Here is a 24,236-nt window from a genome sequence, read left to right as displayed (position 1 = left end):
CATTCTTAGTGAGCTGACACACTGCTGTTTATGCTTCTCCTTCATGACAGCCGTGCACCAAACAGGAGACCCGTAGAGCTCCTGTCCTGTTCAGGTGTCTAACAGGAATGGAAACAAAACATGTCTTGTGAGCTCAGTTAGTAAGATTTATCTACAGCTTTCACTGCGATAAACTTAAAAACTCAAATTCATCTAAAGCAATGAAAAACAGTACAAAGATGAGATCTGAGCCTGCTGTCAAATGACTCAGTCATAATCGCTGAGTCGAATCACTGACTGAAAGAGTTATTGATCATTGATCATTGATTGACAGAGTGACTGAGTTATAGAATCGATGAGTCACTGAATCAGCGACCCATCAAGTCACTGAGTCAAATAATGAGTCATTGAGTGCCAGTGTGTGCACCCCTGTATCCCTGTACGTCTCACTGTATGGACGAGTGGATGTTAAACAAATGTGTGTATTATTGATGTTTCATTTGTGATCCATACAGCTGTGTCTGTGTGTGTGTGTGTGTGAGAGAGAGAGAGAGCCCCTGATGGGCTGTGGTAAGCACCAAACTTCAGAGCAGAGGAAGCTCAAACTGAACTGTGTGCTGAGGGTTTTTCATTTACGTGAGAACTGCATTCTGTTAATGCAAATTTGTTGAAACCATTTTGACAGACAGCTGAGACAACATGATGTACCACAGTGTATTGGGGTACCAGCATCTCCAACGTTTGTACTATAATATACCAGCATCCCAAAAGCATGTACCACAGTGTACCAGCATCTCCAAAGTGTGTACACCACAATGTACCAGGGTACCAGCACCTCATTTTACCGTGCACTCTTGTGGACACCTGCCCTTGTACATGGATTTTTCATATAGACAATGTTTGTGATGCGATGGGGAAATAAACACTTCCAACAGCTGTTACTTTAAATGATCTCAGATGCATTTAATACAGAAACAAAGGTGGCATAGTTGACAACCTCCACAGGGACCAGCAGGACCATGACCGTGTTGATGAGCGCTGAAGGAGCAATACAAAGGGCTTCTGCTGTTGGACCAAAGCATCATTTAGGCCTCATGAGAACTGAAGTGGCGAATTACAATTTGTCCCTGCAGTCTCGGCTCCAAACATGAACCACTGATGGAATACAGGACAGAGAGAAAGGACAGAAGGCCACACAACAGTATCATATCTCACCTGGAACCTCAACTCTCTTGTTAAAGTGCTCATATCATAGTTGGGTACAGTAGTCTATTCCTCTCTCTGGCCTCTTGTCCCTGTGCTTCTATGGTGGCACCTACTTGCTGAGATGGGGGGGAAAGGCTACAAAGGGCATAGTCTATAATGCCCTTGTGTTCTATGCAGAAGCTCTGCTACCTCTGTGAGGGCTACTTTCACTGGGAATGGGTTACGTGCCATGCACACCAACTCCTGTGGGCAAGGGAGCACACACTGAGCCCTGTAGCCTTGAAAAGATTGATCCCTGTATCCAAGTTGCTGTGCTGCATCCTTGTCTGTGTCCTGGAGTCCAACACTGCAACCCACACGCACCTCTACTCTCCGACAGCTCATATGGATGGAAACATACCCAGGCAAACGATGCACTGATGTGGTCTGTCTTGTAAATAAAGAACATTGCTCACCTCCTCACCACCAGAACATATCTCATTAGCCCTGAGTGGTAGACACACCACCCAAAATGACAGCCATCTTTAATTGAAGCCATGGGAAGACGAGTAATTATTGTGTGGATGGAACCAACTGGCAACGTGAGTGTGACCCCTCTCCTGACACTCCACCTGGCCACACGCACTGATGACGTGACTCACACTCTCCCCTCGGGCAGCGTCCTCCACTGTTCGTAAAGCACCACCCACAAATGATGGGATGAAGGAAAACCCAGAAGAGATGACAGGTGAGACATCATATGAGACAACAAGTGAGATGATAGTTGAGACCACAGGTGAGACCACAGATGAACAGACAGGTGACATGACAGATGAAGACACAGACTAAATGAGCAAACTGACAGGTACAAGTGTGGTATAAAAACCCGAAAAATAACACACAAAACTACCGGTGGAATGACTGACCACAGAAATCATGAAACACAAGTGAGCTAAAGAGTAAAATGATAAGTGAAATGGTAGGTAATGCAAATGACTAAACAAAAAGGAACAATGAGCACAGTGTTCTTAAGGAGCAGTGCAGGAACAGAGGAAACGAGTGCTGGAATGGCGGGAAATACAAGATAACACTTTGGCGTGATAAGTGTTCAGCTCACAAATTGTGTCATGTGGACCCAGTGAAGGTATGTGAATGTGTGAGACTTGTCTTTGCTTAGATTGCTTGCTTGCTGTATTGATAAGAACACAGATATAATGGTGCAGTCACAACATGATAGGGGTATCCTCAGTGAGTGCAGCAACATATCAAGAGCAATTGTCAACTCCAAGTGTCTTACATACCCCTTACAAATATGTTCTATTCAGTGCTTCCAGAGCAAATGACATGAGTATTTTATTCAATAACAGTGTTTGGGATATGAACTCATGAGTTATATCTGCAAGGCCGGGGGGGTCCAGCAGCTAAACAATGTTCTAGTGGTTATTTGATGTTTTTAACAATCTCACCTTACAATGTCAGACTTGAATACTAGGCTTCTTAGACTGTATCACAGTATGAGAAGAGTGCTCTATAAAAATAAATTGAATTGAATAGTTCAACCATTTATACAACACAGTTACCTTAACTGTATCAACTCAGGATAATAGTTTGATCAAGAGTTGAAAAGCAGAAGGGGGATTCAAACCATGAACCTTAACCTTATCCCTAATCTTGACCCTAACAGTAACCCTAACGTTAACCTTAACCACAACGCTAAACCTAACAGTAACCTAAACCTAACCCGTAATCTTAACACTAATCCAAATGCTATTCCTAACCCCAACCCCTAATCTTAACCCTAATGCTAACCTTAAAGCTAACTCTGACCTTAATGAAGCTGCTCAAACCATTAAGCTACCCGGTGGCTTTCCTTACCACTTAAGACAGACTAAGTACATCTCAGTGTAAGATGCCTACTAGACTGTCAATATACTTCTGTTCCCCTAAAATATCTCCCTAATGAAACTCCACAAATATAGGACCCATAAATCAATGCACAGAGCAATAGACCATAACCTGTTAACTCTACTACTATATTTAGGACACCTGGGCATTTTATAACATGAAGGAGCACAGTAGACATGTACAGCACTTTTCCTTGAATTCTTTTCAAGTGTACGTTGAAACTGAAGATGCATCATGGGAAAGAAATGGCTCCATGGCTCACCGTGAAGGAGGTCAGTGTTGGCGTGTGCTGAGTTGTAGGTACGGATGAGCTGCCAGTCAAAGTCGTCATCCTCCCCTTGGCTGTACTCACACAAGCTGGGGTCCGAGTCCTCATCGAAGGTGCAGCCCACTGCTGTCACATGTGAACAGGTAGAGGCAAGAGTGAGCATGACCTGGAGAGCAAACTATCAAAGCACCCTCAAAAGATCCCTGTTACCTTTTACAGATGTTTTTTATGGGCAAGTGACACCTGAACTACCATCTCACTTATCCAAAGCAGCAGCCCCAGAAATCAGCAGCCACAGTAGGTATTGAGGAGTAGTGAGTACCCTCTGAGGACTGCTAGAAGAAGCCAAGGGCTGAGGTGCTCTAACATTCATCTCCACCACTCAGGCCATGTTACTCATGAACAAGGATGATGTGAACACACCGATTCTGTGACGCCGAGATAAAACATGAGTCATTACCCTTCTACCGAGAGTACCAACGGTACCTCTGTGACTCATCTCTCATTAGGGCACATCTGATGAGCTTTGACGTTGCAGCTTGTGCCATGGAAACCCCCGAGCAGTCTCAGGCTCTGGGGGCTCGAGTGAATCTTCAAAGATACTCTTCCCTGCCCTGTCTGGACATTTTTACTTTGATAACCCCTTTGTCTGGGAAGGGACCCCAGGCTGGCAGTCCCTGCTCATTTCCACTGTGCAGCCATTCTTCATCCATCCAACACAGAAACACATACTCAAATACACAGATTCACATTAAAACATAGAAAACACTAAAACAGGAATTCAGAAACACACTCAAGCATGCACACATGTTCTCCATCCATCCATCTTCTGTCCCACTTGTCCTAAAAGGGTCGTGGTGGCAGCAGGGAGAGCAGAGAGGCCCAGCCGCCCCTGTCCCCCGCAACTATCTCCAGCTCAACCTGGGGGGTCCCCAGCTGTTCCCAGGCCAGCTGTGAGATATAATCCCTCCAGTGGGTCCTGGGTCAACCTCGGGGTCTCGTCCCAGTTGGCCGTGCCTGGTATACCTCCAAAGGGAGGCGTCCAGGGGGCTTCCTTATCAGATGCCCGAAACACTTCAACTGGCTCCTCTCAATGTGAAGGAGTAGTGGCTCTACTCTGAGTTCCTCCCGGATGTCCGAGCTCCTCACCCTGTCATGGAGAGGGAGTCCCAGCACCCTGTGGAGAAAACTCATTTCGGCCACTTGTATCCGCAATCTTATTCTTTCGGTCATCACCCAGAGTTGATGACCATAGGTGAGGGTAGGGACGTAGATCGACCGGTAAATGGAGAGCTTCGCCTTATGGCTCAGCTCCCCCTTCACCACTACAGTCCGGTACAGCGACCGCATTACTGCTGCCGCTGCTCTCAGTCTGTGGCCGATCTCACACTCCCTTCTTCCCTCACTCGTGAACAAGACCCCAAGATACTTGAATTCCTCCACCTGGGGCAAAAACTCTCCCCTTACCTGGAGGGGGCATACCATCCTTTTCCGTGACAGAACCATGGACTCAGGCTTTGAGGTGCTGATCCTCATCCCCACCGCTTCACACTCGGCTGCAAACTGTTCCAGTGCGTGCCGGAGGCAGCTATCTGACGGTGCCAAAAGGACAGCATCATCCGCAAAAAGAAGAGACGTCACCTTCTGACTCCCACACAGAATGCCCTCCTGACCTAGACTGCGCCTTGATATCCCGTCCATGAATACCACAAACAGGAGTGGAGACAAGGCACAACCTTGGCCGAGTCCAACACCCACACTGGACAGGCCTGACTTAATGCCCAGTATGCGGACACAGCTTTCGCTCCGTATGTACAAGGACCGAATGACCCGTAGTAGTGGCCCTGGTACCCCATACTCCCGAAGCACCTCCCACAGAATTTCCTGGGGAACACGGTCATAGGCCTTCTCCAAGTCCACAAAACACATGTAAACTGGATTAGCAAATTTCCCGCGCCCCTTCAATGATCTGTGAGAGGGTAAGAAGTTGGTCCACTGTTCCACAGACAGGGTGGAATCCGCATTGTTCCTCTTCAATCTGAGATTCAACTATCGGCCGGAGCCTCCTCTCCAGCAGCCCGGCATAGACTTTCCCAGGGAGGCTGAGAAGTGTGATGTCCCGATAGTTAGCACACACTCTCCAGTCCCCTTTCTTAAAGATAGGGACCACCACTCCAGTTTGCCAATCCAAGGGCACTGTCCCCGAGGTCCATGCAACATTGCAGAGGTGTGTCAACCATGACAGCCCTGCAACATCCAGGGCCTTAAGCATTTCCGAACGTATCTCATCCACCCCCGGTGCTTTGCCACCATAGAGCTTACTAACTACCTCAGTGACTTCCACCAGGGAAATGGACTCTGACAGCTTGAAAGCCTCTGGCCCTGACTCCTGTAAGGGAGGCATATCACTCGGGTTTAAGAGTTCTTCAAAGTGCTCCTTCCACCTCCCGACAATGTCCTCATCAGAGGTCAGAGTTTCTCCACTCCTGCTAAACACAGCCTGAGCGAAACTCCTCTGACCCCTTCTGAGCTGCTGGATGGTTCTCCAGAACCGCTTTGAAGCCGACCGATAGTCGTTTTTCATGGCCTCTCCAAACTCCTCCCATGCCTGGGATTTTGCTTCTGCAACCGCAGCCGCTGCTGCCTTTTTCGCCTGCAGGTACCTGTCTGCTGAGTCAGGAGTCCCCAGAGCCAACCAGGCCCTAAAAGCCTCCTTCTTCAGCTTGACGGCTTCCCTCACCACCAGTGTCCACCAGCGGATTCTCGGGTTGCCGCCCTGGCTGGCACCAACAAGCTTTTGGCCACAGCTGTGCCTGACTGCTTCCACAATGGAGGTTTTGAACAGGGTCCATTCAGACTCCATGTCCCCTACCTCCTCCGGGACATGGGAGAAGCTCTCCCGGAGATGTGAGTTAAAATCATTCCGGACAAGGTCCTCTAACAGTCGTTCCCAGCACACCATCATTAAACGTCCGGGCCTAGCGGGTATGTTCATCAGTTTTCCCCGTCACCTGATACAACTCACCACCAGATGGTGATCAGCTGACAGCTCAGCACCTCTCTTCAGCCGAGTGTCCAAAACATGTGGCCTCAAGTCAACAGAAACAACTACAAAGTCGATCATTGACCTTTAGCCCAAAGAACTCTGGTACCAAGTACACTTATGAGCATCCTTGTGTTCGAACATGGTGTTTGTTCTGGACAAACCATGACTAGCACGGAAGTCCAATAGCATTTCACCCTTCGGGTTCAGATCGGGCAGACTGTTCTTCCCAATCACCCCCGCCAGATTCCCCAGTCATTGCCAACGTGAGCATTGAAGTCCCCCAGCAGGACTATGGAGTCTGTAGGTGGGGCCCTGTCCAGAACCCCTCCCATCTTCTCCAAGAAGGCCGAATACTCTGAACTGCTGTTTGGTGCATAAGCACACACAACAGTCAAAGTTCTCCTCTCTACAACCGTAAGTCGCATTGAGGTGACCCTCTCATCCACCGGGGCAAACTCCAACTGTATGGCAGGCAGCCGGGGTCTTGTGAGTATCCCCACACCCGCCCGGTGCCTCTCACCTCGTGCAACTCCTGAGTAGGAGAGGGACCATCCCTTATCGAGGAGTTTGGTTCCAGAGCCAACACTGTGAGTGGAGGTGAGCCCAACTATATCTAGTTGGTATTTCTCAACCTCCCGCACCAGTTCCGGCTCCTTCCCCCCCAGTGAGGTGACATTCCATGTACCAAGAGCCAGTTTTTGTCGCGAGGGGCCATGACGCCATGCGCCACCCCCTCCCCTCCCCTCCCCTCCCGCCAGGTATACATAGCACCAGAGCCCCATGCTGGACCTTGCAGGTGGTGGGCCCACATGCTGCCCCCATGATGCCTTTTCGGGCTGAGCCCGGCCAGGCTACGTGGGCTGCCCGGCCACCAGGCACTCGTCTAGGAACACTACCCCCAGGCCTGGCTCCAGGGGTAGGTCCCGGTGACCCTATTCCGGGCAGGGTAAACGTTCTCTTGTTTACGTTTTTCATGGAGGTTTTTGGATCATGTTAGTCTGGACCTTCGCTCCAGACATGTTCGCCTTGGGAGACCCTACCAGGAGCATAATGCTCCCGACGACATAGCTCTGCAGATCCCTAGATCACGAAAGCTCTTCCGCCACGCCAAGGCCCCAATCCAGGAAGGGCACATATGTTCTGAGACAGTTAATTCTGGAATCCACACACTCACTAGAGCAGTCACCTTCATAAAGACAAATGTGACACTGCACAAAAACACTGCAATAAGCGCACAATCATGAGCACACACTCAAGCATGCAAACAGTGCCAGAAGACACAGGATGTCGCATAAACATACTTCAGCATGCAAAAATTATGAACAGAGAAACACACACTGATCAGCAGATTGTGGTGAATACCCAGTGACAGGGAACACTGCACGGCCACTTGTACAGGCACTGGCACCCTGGGGAGCCACCTGATTATAATCAAGGCACATGTATTCTCAGAGCGCAACACTCATCTCCAAAACTGCACTTAATAACTGTACTTTCTCAGGTCCCAAGGTGTTGTGTTCTGACATGATTCCCGTGCATCTGTTTGTGTCTCTCCCATTAGCCAGGACATGGTAAAATCAGAGGGTGTTGGAGGCCCCACAGTGCCAGTACATATAGCCATGATGCAGAGAATCTACTAACAACGTAAATTGCCCTTCGCTAGCACTCAAGGTGGCTGCTGTACTCAAGTTTACTTCTATTCTTGGGGGCCTCTTTTGCCCACACTGCTCAAATGGGGCAGCATGTGGCACAGTGAGTAGCGTTGCTGTCTCACAATGCCTGGGTGATGCAAGAGGACAGGGGTTTGATTTCCGCTTGGTCTGTGTGGAGTCTGCATTTTCTTACCATGTCCATGTGGGTTTCCTCCCACAATCCAAAGACATGCTGTTCAGGTTCCCCCATAGTGTGTGAGTGACACAGAGAGAGTGTGTTCCACTGATGAGTGACCGATTGTAAGTGGTGTATCTAGCAGTGTAAGTCACTTTGGTGAATAAGGTGTGTGGGCTGATAACACTATAGAAACTTCATTGGAAGTTGCTTTGGAGAAAAGTGTTTGCTAAATAAATAAATGTAAATGCTCTTATTACCATGGGGGCATCCTGCCATAAACCAGGCTGATGGCCCCTGCATTTGTATGGTACATTGCAGGGTGTCAGCTTCCACAGAGGCAGTTAAAGAGGTACATTTTTAGAACAAGTAGCTAAAGCCATTTGGTGCGGTATTGTTTCATTTCCTGTTTATATTAAAGGACATGTACGGAAATAAGAAAACGAGAGCTAAGAACATCATACGCACAAGATGCGAACTGTATTTTTGTTCAGTCATCTAATTTAAAAGATATTTGTTAAACAGAGGTGACAGAAAAATCTGTCCGAAAATGAATTTAGAAGCTAAACATTTCAAAGATTTCACAATCTGCTATACACTGTTTAACTCCGTACGTATTTTAACATGAAATAAATGGCAGCAAAGAAGGGAGCTAACATATCATCTTACTTAAAATTCAAAAATGAAAACAACGTATATGTCACACCTTCGTCAGGAAGCCAAGCGACCGCACCTCCTACTAATCAGCACGACCAGATATAAAGGGAATGCCATCACCAAACAGGGTTGTGGAATCTTATAGCAACTACCTGCTTGGCTTGTTATTCAGTGGTCTATTCACAGTACCCTATTCCTTGTTTAGTGTTTCTTACTCTCCAGGTTCTGACTTCTGCTTGCTTATCCGATTACTGAGTTCTGCTTTGCCCTGGAAAACGAAATCCGCGTCATTAGCAGCGGCATTACGGGCAGCAGACGGCCCAGTGGTTAGAGTTGCCACCTTACTCTCAAAAAGACCCAAGTTTGAGTCCCTGCTCCTGCTGTAGCATTTTTGATCAAGGTACTTACCCTGAATTGATACACTAAAAATTACACAACTGTATAAATGGGTAAATCAGTATAAGTCACATTTGAGGAAAGTGTCATCTAAATAAATACACGCAAATTAAGCTGATGACCAACCGCCATGATGGACGAGACGTACCTTGGTGAATTGGGACATCAAGTTAACACAGAGAAAAATATTATTATTAGTTATAAATTGACTTAAAAGTTTTGTTTAATCTTGTATGCCCAGGACGGGTGGGCAGCCACTCATACTTGAACCCCAAGAGGTTTTTTTCTCCCTTGACTTTCAGTTGGGAGTTTTATGTTCCTGTCCTCTGTGGCAAGGAGGGATACTTATAGCTTTAATAAATGCAATGATAATGTAGTATTAGGCTACTCTGTATTCAACTGTCTTATTTGTTTGTTTGCCTTATGTATTTTTTTCTTTGTTCAGTGCTCTGTCTCACTGTGTGAGATGAGCAATCTATAAAAATAAATTGACATTGAAATCCGAGACATTTATGTATTTGTCACGTCCCACAGGGTCACTGCCCCTCCTGGTCAGAGGCAGCGCCACTCAGTGCCGCTAGTTAACGCTTACGTATCACCTCACAGTCTCGTAGGACACGGAGGTATAAAAGGAGCCAGCGGAGCAGAACTGCTTGCGGATTCTTAATCAGCGGTTCTATTGTGCTCTCTTGGCGGTTCGTAGTCTCTTGTTCCCTCAGTCTGTTTTCTAGGTGTTCATGTTCCAGTCCCGAGTGCCCGTCCCGTCAGTTCCTGCCTCTTGTTCTCCAGTCCTGGTCCATCGTTCCTGTCCGGTATTTCGTCACGTCTCGGGGTTGTGGTCATACTCACAGAGTAGCGTTTCACTGTTCACCGTAGTTCAAACATCGTGTGTGTTTCCTGGTCTCGTGTTATCTGTTTCACTTCCACTGAGTGTCTTACAATACGCACAGTGCACTTTTAACATCACACTGCACGTGAGATCATTTTGTATTTCGTCTGTGTTTGGATGTAATAGCAACGCGCGTCCGTGTCGGACTCCCGTCCGGACGCTACAGTATTATTTGTCACAGATGTATTAAGTCTGCTCAGTGTGAAACAGTCACTTCATGACTTTAAAAATTAAGGATATTTGGGATAGTCATGCTATTTTTTGTCTAACTGCCCTTCAGCATAGAACGGACAACCCACAAATAAATTATTTGCTTTTTATTATTGTATCCCTGGATAATTTTATAATATATATGTCCCCAACAAGATTTCCATGTGGACTAACACTCAGGAGTTTAACATTACTTTATAGTGTCATATAATATTTCTGTACAGGGATGAGATCCTATAAAACAGGAAAAGCACTTGGGGCTGGACTCAGTAACACTGCAGTGCTGTATTTACCCAGCTGCAGCAATAAATGAACCATGGCAAGACCCCCATAGGGCCATGCAGTTATCTAAGGGCCACCTGGGGCTTGGCCATGGAAAGCTTCATGATTCCTTTGAGCTACATTAGCAGTGGCATTATGCCCTCTTCCCCCACCCCAGGTCTGCTAGGACCCCCTTCCCTGAAGAACTCCATTACACATTGGCAGGACTGTGGCACTCCATGACCTCCCACATGTCCATTATTCTACTGACATGTTGTAGTCTCAGTGTTGAATGTGCTAGATCTGGTTTCGCATCCATTCATTTGAAATATTAATGACCTTTTTTAGAAATGCCTTAATTGCGGTTCACTCTGGGATAAGCCTGCTAGGTCTTCTGGAGGGTGGAGATTTGGGCAAAGCCTTTTCCTAACTCTGAGAATCATCACTTTCCTCCTCCCCTCCCTGAGCTACGAGCTCTCCTGATACAGTTTCCTTAGAAATGACCAAAGGCTTTCTCTGGCACCCTCTGCCTCGCCACATGGCTACCCAGTGTGGACCCTGAGGATCCCCAAGGCTGTTCCACTTGACAGGGTGTCCTACACAATCTAGTGAGGAACTTCTTTGCAAAGTCTTCAGAGTTTCCATGGGGACTTCCCTGAAGCCGTCACTACAAACACCCCTCGACTTAGGCAAATAGACCGTTCTTCAACCCCTTAAGTAAGTCAAAATTTACATATGTCAGATACCCCCTCCCCCTCCATTACAAAGGCCAGCCTTCTCATTTCCTTCACATTTGTTGCAAACACAAGTATAAAAAAATTACACAATATAATTCTCTAGTAAATGTAAGACATATTAAACGCTGCAGTAAGACATAGGCCTAGTGAATATAATAAATTTTTACATTTCTATAAAGCATAAATTTAATTTAAAAAAGAGCCTACTGCATACGGTAGGCATACGGGAGTGTACTGTGTGTGCTTACCTTGTATCTAGTAGTATGCTGGCACACAAGAGGGTGCTGTTGTTGCATAATTTATCATTTTTCCATCTCGGGTATTGCACCTTGACATTTCTTTATTATTGTTGTTTTCATGCTAGCTGTTCCTTTCACATGCTCCTTTATACGTGCAGCATCCTTCACTATTGTATTCAGTCGATATGGCTAAACCTAGTTCCCGTGCTATAAACGATAATCTTTGTCCACCTCCATACTTCCTTATTATGTTTAATTTCATCTCCAAATCAGTTGCTGTATGCTTGTGAGATGGTTCTCACTTTTCTTCAAGCGCACATTTACCACCAGGCATTGTAAATAATTAAAAAGGTAGAAAATATGTGAAAAAAGCACTACACTAAGGAAAGGAGATGGGTTCATGCCTCAAAACTAATGAGAACTGGGAAGATGCAGCTTTTGCCTTGTCTGGCAACTTGTGCGTAATGTATTTCAAATGTTTTGGTCATGTCTACACAGGTCCCCTATGGCCATAGTAAAATGGCCTGAAGGGGTGGAGAGCCACTGGTACATGGACACCTAGAGATTTATTTGTCTTCTGTTCTTCACAGCTGGGAGTTTCTTGTTTTCAGCTCCTCAGTTGCCAGCTGGTTTATCCCAATACTAATCCATATATTTCATCTTAGAAAAGGTAAATCTGTACTGTACTGAGACATCCCCTTTCCCTAATTGTACCACCTCTTGAAACTATGTTAAGCACTCTGTGTTACCCTGATGAGACGAGTGCTCTATAAAAATAAACTGAAACTGAATTTCAACTGAAATTAGAACTTTCATCTTATGCTACAACAGGGCATGGTGGCACAGTGGGTTTGACCAGTGCCCGCTGTGTGGTAGGTCTGGGGTTTGAACCCTACTTGGGGTGCCTTGTGGTGGCCTGGTGTCCTCTTCTGGATGTGCCCCCTCCCCTTTGGCCTTGTGCCCTGTGTTGTACCTTGTACCCAGCAACGGGTAGGCTTTGGCTTGCTGCAACCCTGCATGGGACAAGTGGTTGTGGACCATGTACATATTCACACTATGTGACCCTATCTCACTGTGTCAGTAACCTACATTTTTTGTGTCATAGCCACGCTGGAATGTTGGAGTTCTTTCCAGTGAATGCTCCTGTGACATGACATATTGAATAAACAACAGAAGGTCTTTTGGCACACACACACTGGTGGGGTGGTGTCCAAAACGAAGGTACGCCATTCTTTGGAGGTTTTATGGAAACACAGCACTGGAACACTTTGAGTGCACAAATAAAAGAGTTTATTAAGAACAGCAGCCAGTGTCACAATTTCTCTGTGGAACCTTTTTGCTCCCGCACGAAAAACCCACGTTAGACCCAGTGCAGGCTATAAGAAATTCCCACTTCAATCAAGAATTAACCAATGACAATTAAGCAACCTTTGTCAACTTACACCCTACTGGCTGGCAGGAACCTTTCTTTTACAAAACTCTAAAGAATTTGCTCTTAGTGTAAAACACCACAGCCCCTGCCCTGTAGCTTCCAATCTCTTACTAATCCTTAAGAGAACATTTATTAACAATCCTTATCAACCTCTAACCAGAATAACATTTAGTGCTAACTTATAACCAACACACAATTTTTTCCTTCTTTGAGTTACAGGTTGAAATTTTCCCCCATGACTGTGATGAGGACGATGCTGATGAGAGCAGCACTGCTTCAGGTGCCAACTCTGCCTCTCAGTCAGCCGCAGCTCTTTCTAATATGACAATTTCATTGTCCCTTGTAACATCCATGTCAATGTGACCATAGTCCCAGGTTCTTCCCTTGTAAGAAACATGACCTTGTTCAACAGCACCACTGTTACACATGGATTTACTATTCAACATCTGATTCACATGTGTCTTTACACAGTTTCTGTTCACATTAACCATGTACAGTAAGTTATTGGACCCAGCACTTTTGAAATGACACTATTCAACCATTTCTCCCCTCTCCTGTAATTTCCTACCAAAACCTTTTGCCCAACAGTAAAGGTCCTGACTTTACAAGCTGTCTCAATGTTAGCAGGGCTCTCACACTTCAGAGCCTGTGAAAACTGTGGCTTGACAAGAGACAAGCAAGTACGAACTGATCTCTTGAGAAATAATTCTGCTACTGTCTTGTGAGTAGTATTATGAGGCATGTTGCGGTAACTGTACAAAAAATTAGCAACACAGTGTTGAAGCATCTTACCCACAACTGTTCTGTTCTTTGCAAGTGCTTTTTTTAGCTTCTGAAACAACTTTGGTTTTTATGGTACTGGCTCCCACAAGCTTTCAAGTCTCACCTGAGAAGCAGGGCAATTAAATTCCAATTAAGGTTCCCTCAGGCTCTAATGGGAGATTGGGCATGGCTTCGGGAAGAGATAATCAGCCAAACATCTCATTATGGTCTCTATTCACAGAGGAAGCAACTCCATCACATGAACAACTCGCGCTCAAAAAAATCGTAATTGAGTTTTGCTTTCGTTACTTGCTTTGTGAGCCTGTCTCACCTTGATTTCATTGCTTTTTAAACATTAACACAGCTGGACATTTCGCTGAAGCACAACCCCTTTGAAAACTTGTACCTCCAAAATTTCAGAGGAGACATTGATGCCTGTGGCCACACAGGCTGCTCCAGGTTTCATAGACAAAACAGAACACATCTCATCCTTCATCTCTCCCACTAAGCCATCTTGAATGCCACTGTCTCCCTGGACCAGGACACTGGGGTATATAGTGAGTTAAGAGAGTCTAAATCAAACTACAGCAGGCAAGTTACACTATCCATCCTGGAGAGCAGAAAGAAATCAGACATCAGGGAGAGTCAAACAGAGAGAGACAGAAAGAGAGAGAGAGTGAGAAAGGGCAATGGGTGGTGAAGGCTGGGCTATTTAGAGGATTAAAGCTGCTGGAAATGAGAGAGGGAGTCTCTGTAGGTAATTAGGTGACTACTGAAGTCGCTTTCTACTACTGCATGAGATACAATTACCTGCATAAAGACATGTGCTGAGTGTTTAGTGCTGAAAGCACCAGTAAACTCCTCAGTAGAACTGTGAATTTAGTTGCACACTGTGAGAAGATTCTTTAAGCTGGAAACTGATCCAAACTGTATAACCAGGCTATAACAATCAGGAGTGTCAAAATTTCAAGACAGACATTTTCATTTCTTCAAAAGTCAACTAAGTGGAGGAATCAGGGAGCTAAGAAGATGGAGCAGGTGATAAGATGAATGATGATGAGGAGGCCAGCCGGTGGTGACAAATTCCATGCTGACTGAAGATGATGACCAACTGCCACGATGGATGAGACGTACCATGCTGAGCTGAGGATTCAAGATACCATATAGCAACAATATCATTATTACTTGTTAGTTGGCTTAGAATTGTTACTTAATCTAGAATGCCCAGGAAGAGTGGGCAACCACTGGCCCTTGGACCCCCAGAGGTTTTTTTCTCCCTCGATTTTCAGTTGGGAGTTTTGTTCCTTTCCTCTGTGGCCAGTAGGCATACTTATAGCTCTATAAAAGTATAATATTATGGTAGACATTAGCCAACTGTCTTCTTTGTTTCTTATCTGGTGTATTTGTTTTTCTTGCCTTATGCCTGTGTTAAAGCGCTCTGTGTCACCGCATGAGAAGAGCACTCTATAAAAATAAATTGAATTGAACTGAACGTGGAGGTACTTAATTATAAAATTTCCCCCCACTGTTTTTCATTTACAGGGGGTGCGGTGGTGCAGTGGGTTGGACCGCAGTTCTGCTGTCCGGTAGGTCTGGGGTTCGTGTCCCGCTTGGGGTGCCTTGCGACGGACTGGCGTCCCGTCCTGGGTGTGTCCCCTCCCCCTCCGGCCTTACGCCCTGTGTTGCAGGGTAGGCTCCGGTTCCCCGTGACCCCATATGGGACAAGCGGCTCTGAAAATGTGTGTGTGTGTGTGTGTTTTTCATTTACAGGGGGTGCGGTGGTGCAGTGGGTTGGACCGCAGTTCTGCTCTCCGGTGGGTCTGGGGTTCGTGTCCCGCTTGGGGTGCCTTGCGACGGACTGGCGTCCCGTCCTGGGTGTATCCCCTCCCCCTCCGGCCTTGCACCCTGTGTTGCCGGGTAGGCTCCGGTTCCCTGCGACCCTGTATGGGACATGCGGTTCTGAAAATGTGTGTGTGTGTGTGTGGTGTGTGTGTGTGTGTTTTTCATTTACACCTATTTCTTTTCCCAAAAACATCTAACACTTATTTCTTTTCCAAAAAGAAATTATGGTTATGTCTCTGACTGTTGCAGGACTCCTAGTTATTTGCTGCATAAACAAGAATGACAAGATTAATGGTATATATTGAAAATTAAATACTTATCACTGAGCAAAAAACAAAAGAATCTTATAGGCCTCATGGTTCATCTTACTCGGCACTGTCACGCCCTCCACCTCGACACAACGAGGAACACCTGCGGCGGATCAGGGGACGGGCGCATAAAAAGAATGATTGGAGCACAGCCAGACATGGAACCTTGTTCAGCCTCGTTACTCGCGTGTCTCCTGTGTATCTTTCCTTTCCTGTCCTTTCCTGTCCTGTCCTGTCCTGTCCTGTCCTGTCCTGTCTCCCCAGCCCCTTCTCCTGAATCCCTACAACTACGTTCTTGGTACTCCTCGACCTCTCACTTGTCTCTTCGGATTACGGCTTTCAGATTGTCCCTTCATCAACCTATGTTCATCAGTGACCCTTCGCTTGTTTTGTGACCACGTCTTTTGGATTCCCCTTAATAAACACCATCTGCTCTGCACTTGGGATTTATATTGAGATTTTTTTTAAAAAAAAAAACCCTTTTCGGTAATATCCACTTAAATGCACTTTGGTTTTTTGGAAAAAATATATATATATTTGTGAAAACAAGTTTTAACGTGATTTTTGATACTTATGCTACAGAACTCATTCTACAGCATGTTAATATTCAGTGCTGTATGTGTAAATAAACATGTGAAGTCTGTTATCACGCAACACTAAAGTCACTATTGTACACACTATGACTCCTGGCATTTTTTATCCGCTTTGGATGGCACCATTCCTGAACTTGTGACTTTAGGACTTTATTGGCTTTGGATACTTAGATACTTTGACTTCCAGGTTCTAGACTTCTGTTAATTTTGGGTGCTAGAATATGTTGACTTCCACATTCTAGATTTTTGATAGCTTTGTGTATTAACATAATGTTAGCTCTGGCTATTAGTTCTGGGTTCTTGTCACAATCATGTGGAGAGGTGACAGACTCATGTACAGAGTTGACTGGAAGTGCTTTCATGCTATGAGTGGTATGAGCGATTTATGATGGTGACACCAAGAGCTGGGTGTGATGAAATAACAAAAACACTGGAGATTAGGTGTGGCAAGGCGAAGATGTGGATATGGACCCAGAGAAGGACGAGGACTCAAAGATGGACATGGCTCAGGAACAGAGCAAGGATCTGGACACTGACCGGGAGCAGTTCTTGGGCTGCCTGTGAAACATGAGTACACTAGCAAGAATCTGGAACAGACAGTATAAGTTGTGTCCTTACATGCATTCCTGTAATGGTGGTTATGGGACAGGCGCACGTGAAGGCAATCCATCCCCAGTGGATGGATCTCCTGTTGTGGACAGGATGTCCTGTTGTGTCCTGCACCTGGAAACCTTGACAGTTCTAGTATAACATTGCCTCTGGGTATAAGGATATTGTGACTTTGAGTCCTAATATGCTTTGAGCTGTGAGACTAGTATGGTGGTACCTATGGGTTCAAGCAGAAAATAAGCCACTGCATATGGAGAAACTGTAGAATGAACTTGATGTCCTACATATTGGTGGCATGGTGGCACAGCAAGTAGCATTGCTATCTCACAGCACCTGGGGGTGCATGAAGACAGGGGTTCAATCCCCACTCAGTCTGTGTGGAGTTTGCATGTTCTCCCCATGTTTGTGTGGGTTTCCACCCACAGTCCAAAGACATGCTGTTCAGGTCCCCCCCCATAGTGTGTGTGTGACAGATGGAGTGTATTTCACTGATGTATGGATGAGTGACCTATTGTAAGTAGTGTATCTAGCAGTGCAAGTTACCTTGGTGAATAAGATAGGTGAGCTGATAACACTATGTAGAGTTAATTGGAAGTTGCTTTAGAGGAAAAGTGTCTGCTAAATAAATATCAAACCTACCCTGTTAGAAGTGCTTGTGACTTCAAGAACCAAAGTCTCACATACAAAATGACAATTACTTGTCGGTTGAGAATGAGAAGCCATAAGACAAAGTATATTGGTACTCAAAAGTAGTAAAAAACTAAAACCATAAGGAATGGTAGCATCTAAAGCCTGCAAACATCTAAGACAACATGTCAATGTATGCTAAGATTTGATGCTAATAGTTATCTAGTGCAGGGGGGCATGGTGGCACAGTGGGTTGGACTGGGTCCTGCTCTCCAGTGGGTCTGGGTTTCGAGCCCACTCGGGGTGCCTTGCGACGGACTGACGTCCCGTCCTGGGTGTGTCCCCTCCCCCTCCGGCCTTATGCCCTGTGTTGCCGGATAGGCTCCAGTTCCCCGCGACCCCGTTTGGGACAAGCGGTTCAGAAAATGTGTGTGTGTGTGTGTGTGTGTGTGTGTGTGTGAGTTATCTAGTGCCCAAACCTCAAGGTATGTCACAAGCTAGTTACATGGTTGTATTCACAAAATGTAATAAGTAGTGCCACACATGGCAGCTCTTCTCCTTGACTGAATGCAACCCAGAGATGACTCCAGAAACTAGTGAAATGTTTTTGTGAAAAGCAACTGTAGCACAGAGCTACCAGGAATACCAATAGACCTATAAAGGTGTTTGTGATTAAACATTCCTGGTTCCATGCCCACTGAGCCCCTTGCTGCCTGCCACCTGCTTATGGGCACCCTACTCCTGCTGGCCAAGAATTTGCTGCAGGATGCTGGCAGCAGGTGACCTGGCTCTAGCAGGTCACGCTGGGGATAGCAAACAGACCATGTGACCTGTCTGAATCCCCTCGGTTACAGTGGCACTGCGTGTCAACAATGTCAGGCTAAAATGGGTTACATAAATTCAACTCAGCTGCCAGAGGTTGAAATAACTTGTTAACCTGTATCACTCCCTTCTAACTCCCATCCCTCAGATTACATTAGGAGAAGTTTGACATTCATTGTGTCCTACAAATGCCTGCAGTCAACAATGTAGATCCATTGAGACAGGAGACGACTTCAAAGAAGGACATCATTGCATCCACACACACGGATGTGCACATGCAACACGTTCTCCCTAACTGGTCTGGCCTTTCAGTGGGAACAGCAAATTTTCCGACCCCTGACCCTGTCCACTGTGACAGTGTAATTGGACTTTAAAAATGACCCCTGGTGAACAGCTCTGCAAGATTTTACTTTGCCATACTCCCTAGTAGGGCTCAAGCTCCTGCAGTCATTGATGAGCAGGACTACTGAGAAATGGCTGTGGATGGGACATGATGGGGTGGTACAAAGGTTCCAAGGGTGATTGGTAATTACACAGAGCTATGGTCTTGCTTCCCTCTCTCTGCTGAAACTGTGGATGTGAGAGTGACCTCCTCTGATAGAAGTACCACCTCAGTGTTCCATCAGATACACTTCTCCAGGTCCAGGCTATGGTGATATCTTACCTGGACTATTCCAACTCCCTCCTATCTGTTCTTTCAGCTTTTGCCATCAAACCTTTCCACATGACCAAGAATGTTGCTGAATGAGTTGTGTTTGACCTGCCAAAAAGTCCCATGTGCTTTCTCTCCTTGTATCTCTTCATTGGTATCTTCTAGTTACCAAATTCCATTCCACCTTGGACAATGACACACACCCTCTGTATGCCACCTTGGTCAAATGCTGGAGCACTTTCAGCAACAGGCTGGTCCAGTTGCTGTGTTCCAAGGAGCTACAGATGGCATTTCTACCAGCACCTATCAGAATGTACAAAACGTCCTCACACTACCGGGAGGTGAATGACTTCTTATTGACTGAGTGGCAGTAAGCTGCTCTGTGTCCCACCACCCCCTGGACCACCTTACTGCACTCATCTCACTTCAGTATTCCTCTCCACTCTTGGGTTTAAGTATGTGTGCCTATTTGTTCACTTGTTGACATTTATTTTTCTTCTTATTTCACTTAATAACATTTGTTTTTTGACTTGTTTATATGTTTGGTTCTTTGTGGCAGAAGGGGCATGGTGGAGTGGTGGGTTTGGCCGGTGCCCACTGGGTGGTGGGGCTGGGATTCGAGCCCTGCTTGGAGTGCCTTGCGGCGGATTGGCGTCCCATCCTGGGTCTGTCCCCACCCCCTTTGGCCTTGTGACCTGTGTTGCTCGGTAAGGCTCTGGCTCACCGCGACCCCACTTGGGACAAGCAGTTGTTGTCATTGGTTGGCTGGTTCTTTGTGTATGTGTATGTACATATACATTTGTGGTATGCCTGTGCTGCGAAAGAACAGGGAGGTGAGAGGAAGGGACCTGTAATAACTGGGAATTCACCCCATTTCCCTAAGAGTGAGGGTCCACAGTGCCTGAAGGCAAACAATGACAACAGACTAGAGAGAGAAAGTGCCATGACCAGGAAAGCCTCAGGGTTCAGCACACCCTGCACAGCAGTTGCACAAACTGCTAGAAGAAAGCATCTTCCCCTGCACAGTTCTCCTTCCCTGATGCACTTGACATGTAAATAAAAGAATACTTTTTCACTTACCAGATGCTTCTTGCATGTTTGTGGCATAAAGGGTGCCAAAACCTGGGATTTTTTGGCAGTGATGGATGGTGAGCAGTTAGAGCACCTGCTTCAAAAGATGTAACTCCAGCAGCAGGAGTCCATGGACACTCTGCTGATGGCCCAGGTGGCGGAGCAGAGAACATTTGAGGTCCCTTTTGATTGGGTGGGGATGGACCTCATTGGACCATTGAAGGAAATTCTCACAGACCAGAACACGACATTTAATGTCATGAACACAGACAGACCTATATGATCTCCTGGGAGTTTGGTCCATTTGCACCAGTGTCTTCATCCCCAAATGGATGGCCTGGTGGAACACTTTAACAAAATTGTGAAAAATATGATTTTGAAATTTCTGGTTGAAGATCCCCGTCATCAGTACCTTTTGTTGAACCCTTTGTTGTTTGCCCCCTGTGTCTGTAGTCAACTATGCCAGTCTGTAGTCAACTGTCTCCTGATGTATTGTTTCTTTGCCTTATGCCTGTCTTCAAGCGCTCTGTGTCACTGCGTGCGAAGAGCGCTCAATAAAAATAAACTGAATTGAATTGAATTGAATTTCAGTGCAAGAAGTTCCCCCAAGCCTCCATGGGGTTTTCCCCCTTTGAACTCTTGTACAGTCGGTGACCAAGGAGTGTCTTAGACATTATTTAAGAAACTTAGGAAACGGCGCCTACCTCCAAAAACAAAGTATATAGTCAGCTGGCTTCTGAGCACCTGGAGTAGGCCCAGGAGAGGCAGACCTGTGCGTATAACAAGGGACCCAACGACGTCACTTCACCCCTGAGGAAATGGTTCTCATATTGCTCCCAACTTCACAGTCTAAATTACTCGCTAAGTGGCAAGGGTCATTTGTGTTGCAAGGCGAGTAGGGGTTGTTGGTTATGAGGTCATCTGGTCCGACAGGGGTGATGCTCAGCAGGTTTACAATTGTAACCTCCTAAAATCCTAGCAGGAAGTGCCAACTGCCTTTCTTACCACTAGGGACCCCATATAGCCAGAGCTGCCTGCCTCTACTGAGACCCCCAATGTCCGTGGGTTCCTGCCTTTCAGAGCAGCAGCAACTACAAGCACAACAAGTGCAGGAGGAGTTTGCAGATGTGTTTTCCCAGCTCCCTGGCCAGGTACAACATTGTATTCAGCCCGTAACAGGAGCGCTCATTCAGAGCCACCCATATCGCATATGGGAGGAAACTGACAAGATACTGCAATTGGGGATTATTGAGGAATCCTACAATGACTGGAGTAACCAGGTGGTGTTGGTTCCAAAAGGAAATGGCTTCATTCGGTTTTGTGTGGATTATCGTAAGGATGAGTGTATCTCCTCCAGGCCAAGTTTCTAGCCAGAGCCTCCTACAGTCTTCCATCTTGCCTCGAACACAAGTCACTACATGTCATCATTTGCATAACCCCCCTTATTCAATTAATGAGGTAACTTCCTAGGTTCACAGAAACATTAAAGCCACATCATTCACATTAATTTCCTAGATGATGCTTTTCTCCTAGTATAACTACAGTAACAGCTCTACCCAGCTGTAGAGCAAGACATTCAAGTGTGCACAAACACACACTCACACTGTGAGAACCTTTCAAACTATTCCCAGCCTGTAGCAGGCCTGCAGCATATCCAAATACCCCCGATATCAGAATGGGAACACTGGGCCAAGAAAAGAGCATTGGAGGCTGCACAAAAATGCATGGATGATTTGACAATATGGTTGAAAACAGAACAGGCAAAGTCAGAAGCCCGAGCCAGTGCACTAATGTTGCTTGCTCAAGTTCCTCATGCAGACAAGGAACAACGGAAGCGGAAGGAAGAAGAGGTGCCTCTGTACCCCCAGTCCCCACCTTACAATCCGGAACACAGTGTTGCTGGGGAAGAAGACGATGACATGGAGCTGGGGCCATTGTTTAAGGAAAAACCCTCTCAAAACCCCAATGATTACTCTCCTGTAAATTCACCTATTTTACCAGTTAGAAAGGCAAATGGGTCCTGGAGGTTTGTACAAGACTTAAGGGGGGTAAATGAAGCAATACACTCAAGGATACCCATTGTTCCAAACCCTGCTACCATTCTGTCCTCCATTCCTCAAAATGTTAATTGGCTTTCTGTTGTAGATCTAGCAAATGCTTTTTTCTCAATTCCAGTGCACCCGGACTCACAATATTGGTTTGCCTTTACTTTCAGTAGAAGCGCTGGAGGTGGACGGTGATGCCGCAGGGGTACACCAAAGCGCCCAGTGTGTATGGTCAAGAACTGCTGAAAAATCTAGAGGGGTTTGTCCTGCCTGATGGAAGCATGTTGGTACAGCATGTGGATGATCTTCTCTTGTGTTCTGAGACAAAGTTAGCATGTGAAACTGATACTCGAGCACTTCTGGTCTACCTAGCTGAAAATGGCCATAAAGTTTCTAGGAAAAAGTTGCAACTGGTTAAACAGCAGGTGGATTACCTAGGACATGTCCTGACCCCCTTAGGTTGCTCTTTGGGGACCAAAGGAATACAATTAATATTGGACATGCTAAAACACACAACTAAATCACAGATGTTGTCTGTCCTGGGCATGATTGGTTATTGTCGCCCATGGATTCAGGACTATGCGCAAAGAGTTCAACCTTTGTTGAACATGATACATGGTAAAGGCCTTGCCTTGACAGACGGACTGATGTGGACAGATGAAGGAGAAGCTGCTTTGACTAACTTGAGACAAGCTTTAATGGTCGCCCCAGTGCTGGGAATTCCTGACTACACTAAGCCATTTGTATTGTTTGTGGACAAGAAAAGAGGGTTCATGTCAGCTGTATTGACCCAAAGTCATGGGGGAAACAGCGTCCTGTTGTATACTACTCTAAGCGGTTGGATGCGATCGCAGCTGTGTTTCCTGCATGCTTGTGGGCTGTGGTAGCCATGGCAGAGGCCGTGCTGTGCTGTGCAGATCTGGTGTAAATGCATGAGTTGGTGGTTAAGGTGCCTCATGCAGTGCATGCAATCCTTACACAGGTTCAAACCACCCATCTGACTCCAGCATGAGCGACTTACTATCAGAATGTGTTGTTAACTCTGGCACATGTTTCCTTAGAAAGGTGTTCCACTCTGAATCCCGCCTCACTATTGCCCACAGAAGTAGATGGTAAAGAGCACAGCTGTTTGGAAGTGCCAGAGGTGGAAACTAAGCCGAGACCAGATTTGAGTGACACGCCATTGGAGAATGGGGTGGAAATGTTTGCGGATGGGTGTTCTATGCAGTTGCAGGATGGCAGTTCTTCTGCATCCCTGGAATTTCGCTGTGACTAAGAAGGAGTTGCCTCCATACTTGACCCTTACTGCTAACCTGACTGGTGTCCTCTGTCTTGTTCAAAACCAAACTAATAGTTTTATTCCTTTTATCGGCTCTTCAATCTGTTCCATAATGGCTACAGAGAGATACTTATCAAATGGTTCTGCTTATGATTTCCAGCTCTCCAACTGTACAAAGAACTGTTCTTTTGTTATACAGCAAAATGCATATGGCGCTGTTCCGAATTGTACCTTCTGGGTGTGTGGGAAAAGAGCATATCCCCGTTTACCTGATGATTGGGCTGGGTCATGTTATTTATCTTATGCAGTTCTTCGACAGCTTAAGCAGACCCCTTGGCATGGTAGAATCAAAAGGAGAACAGCACCGCACATTGGAGTCAGCAAATCTCAGAATTTCTGGGCTACTGTGTTTCCTTACTACAGTGCTGCCCTCGCTGCAGACCAGATAAATTATCTCACCCAAACATTAGAGGATCTCGCTAATCAAACTGCAGATTCGTTGACTGATATTGGTGAAGAATTAGTTGTGCTGCGGACTGTAACTATGCAGAATCGCTTAGCTCTAAACTATCTTCTCGCGGCATAAGGGGAACCT

General features: G+C 46.1%; 1 protein-coding gene across 4 annotated transcripts in view; it reads right to left on the bottom strand.

Annotated features, from left to right (window-relative positions):
* ptprub (protein tyrosine phosphatase receptor type Ub) overlaps positions 1-24,236 on the bottom strand; it is a 257,482-nt gene that overhangs the window by 185,558 nt on the left and 47,688 nt on the right. For 3 of the 4 annotated variants that reach the window (XM_018766225.2, XM_018766226.2, XM_018766227.2), the window contains exon 2: positions 3,332-3,463. In XM_018766225.2, coding sequence (XP_018621741.1) covers positions 3,332-3,463 — 132 coding nt within the window. The remainder of the gene's footprint in view (positions 1-3,331; positions 3,464-24,236) is intronic. The other variant, XM_029253849.1, reaches the window with a different exon arrangement.

This window comes from Scleropages formosus, chromosome 8 (genome assembly GCF_900964775.1).
Source record: "Scleropages formosus chromosome 8, fSclFor1.1, whole genome shotgun sequence".
NCBI lineage: Eukaryota > Metazoa > Chordata > Actinopteri > Osteoglossiformes > Osteoglossidae > Scleropages > Scleropages formosus.
Note: the sequence above shows the minus strand (reverse complement) of the source record. Positions and strands in the feature narration are given on the sequence as shown.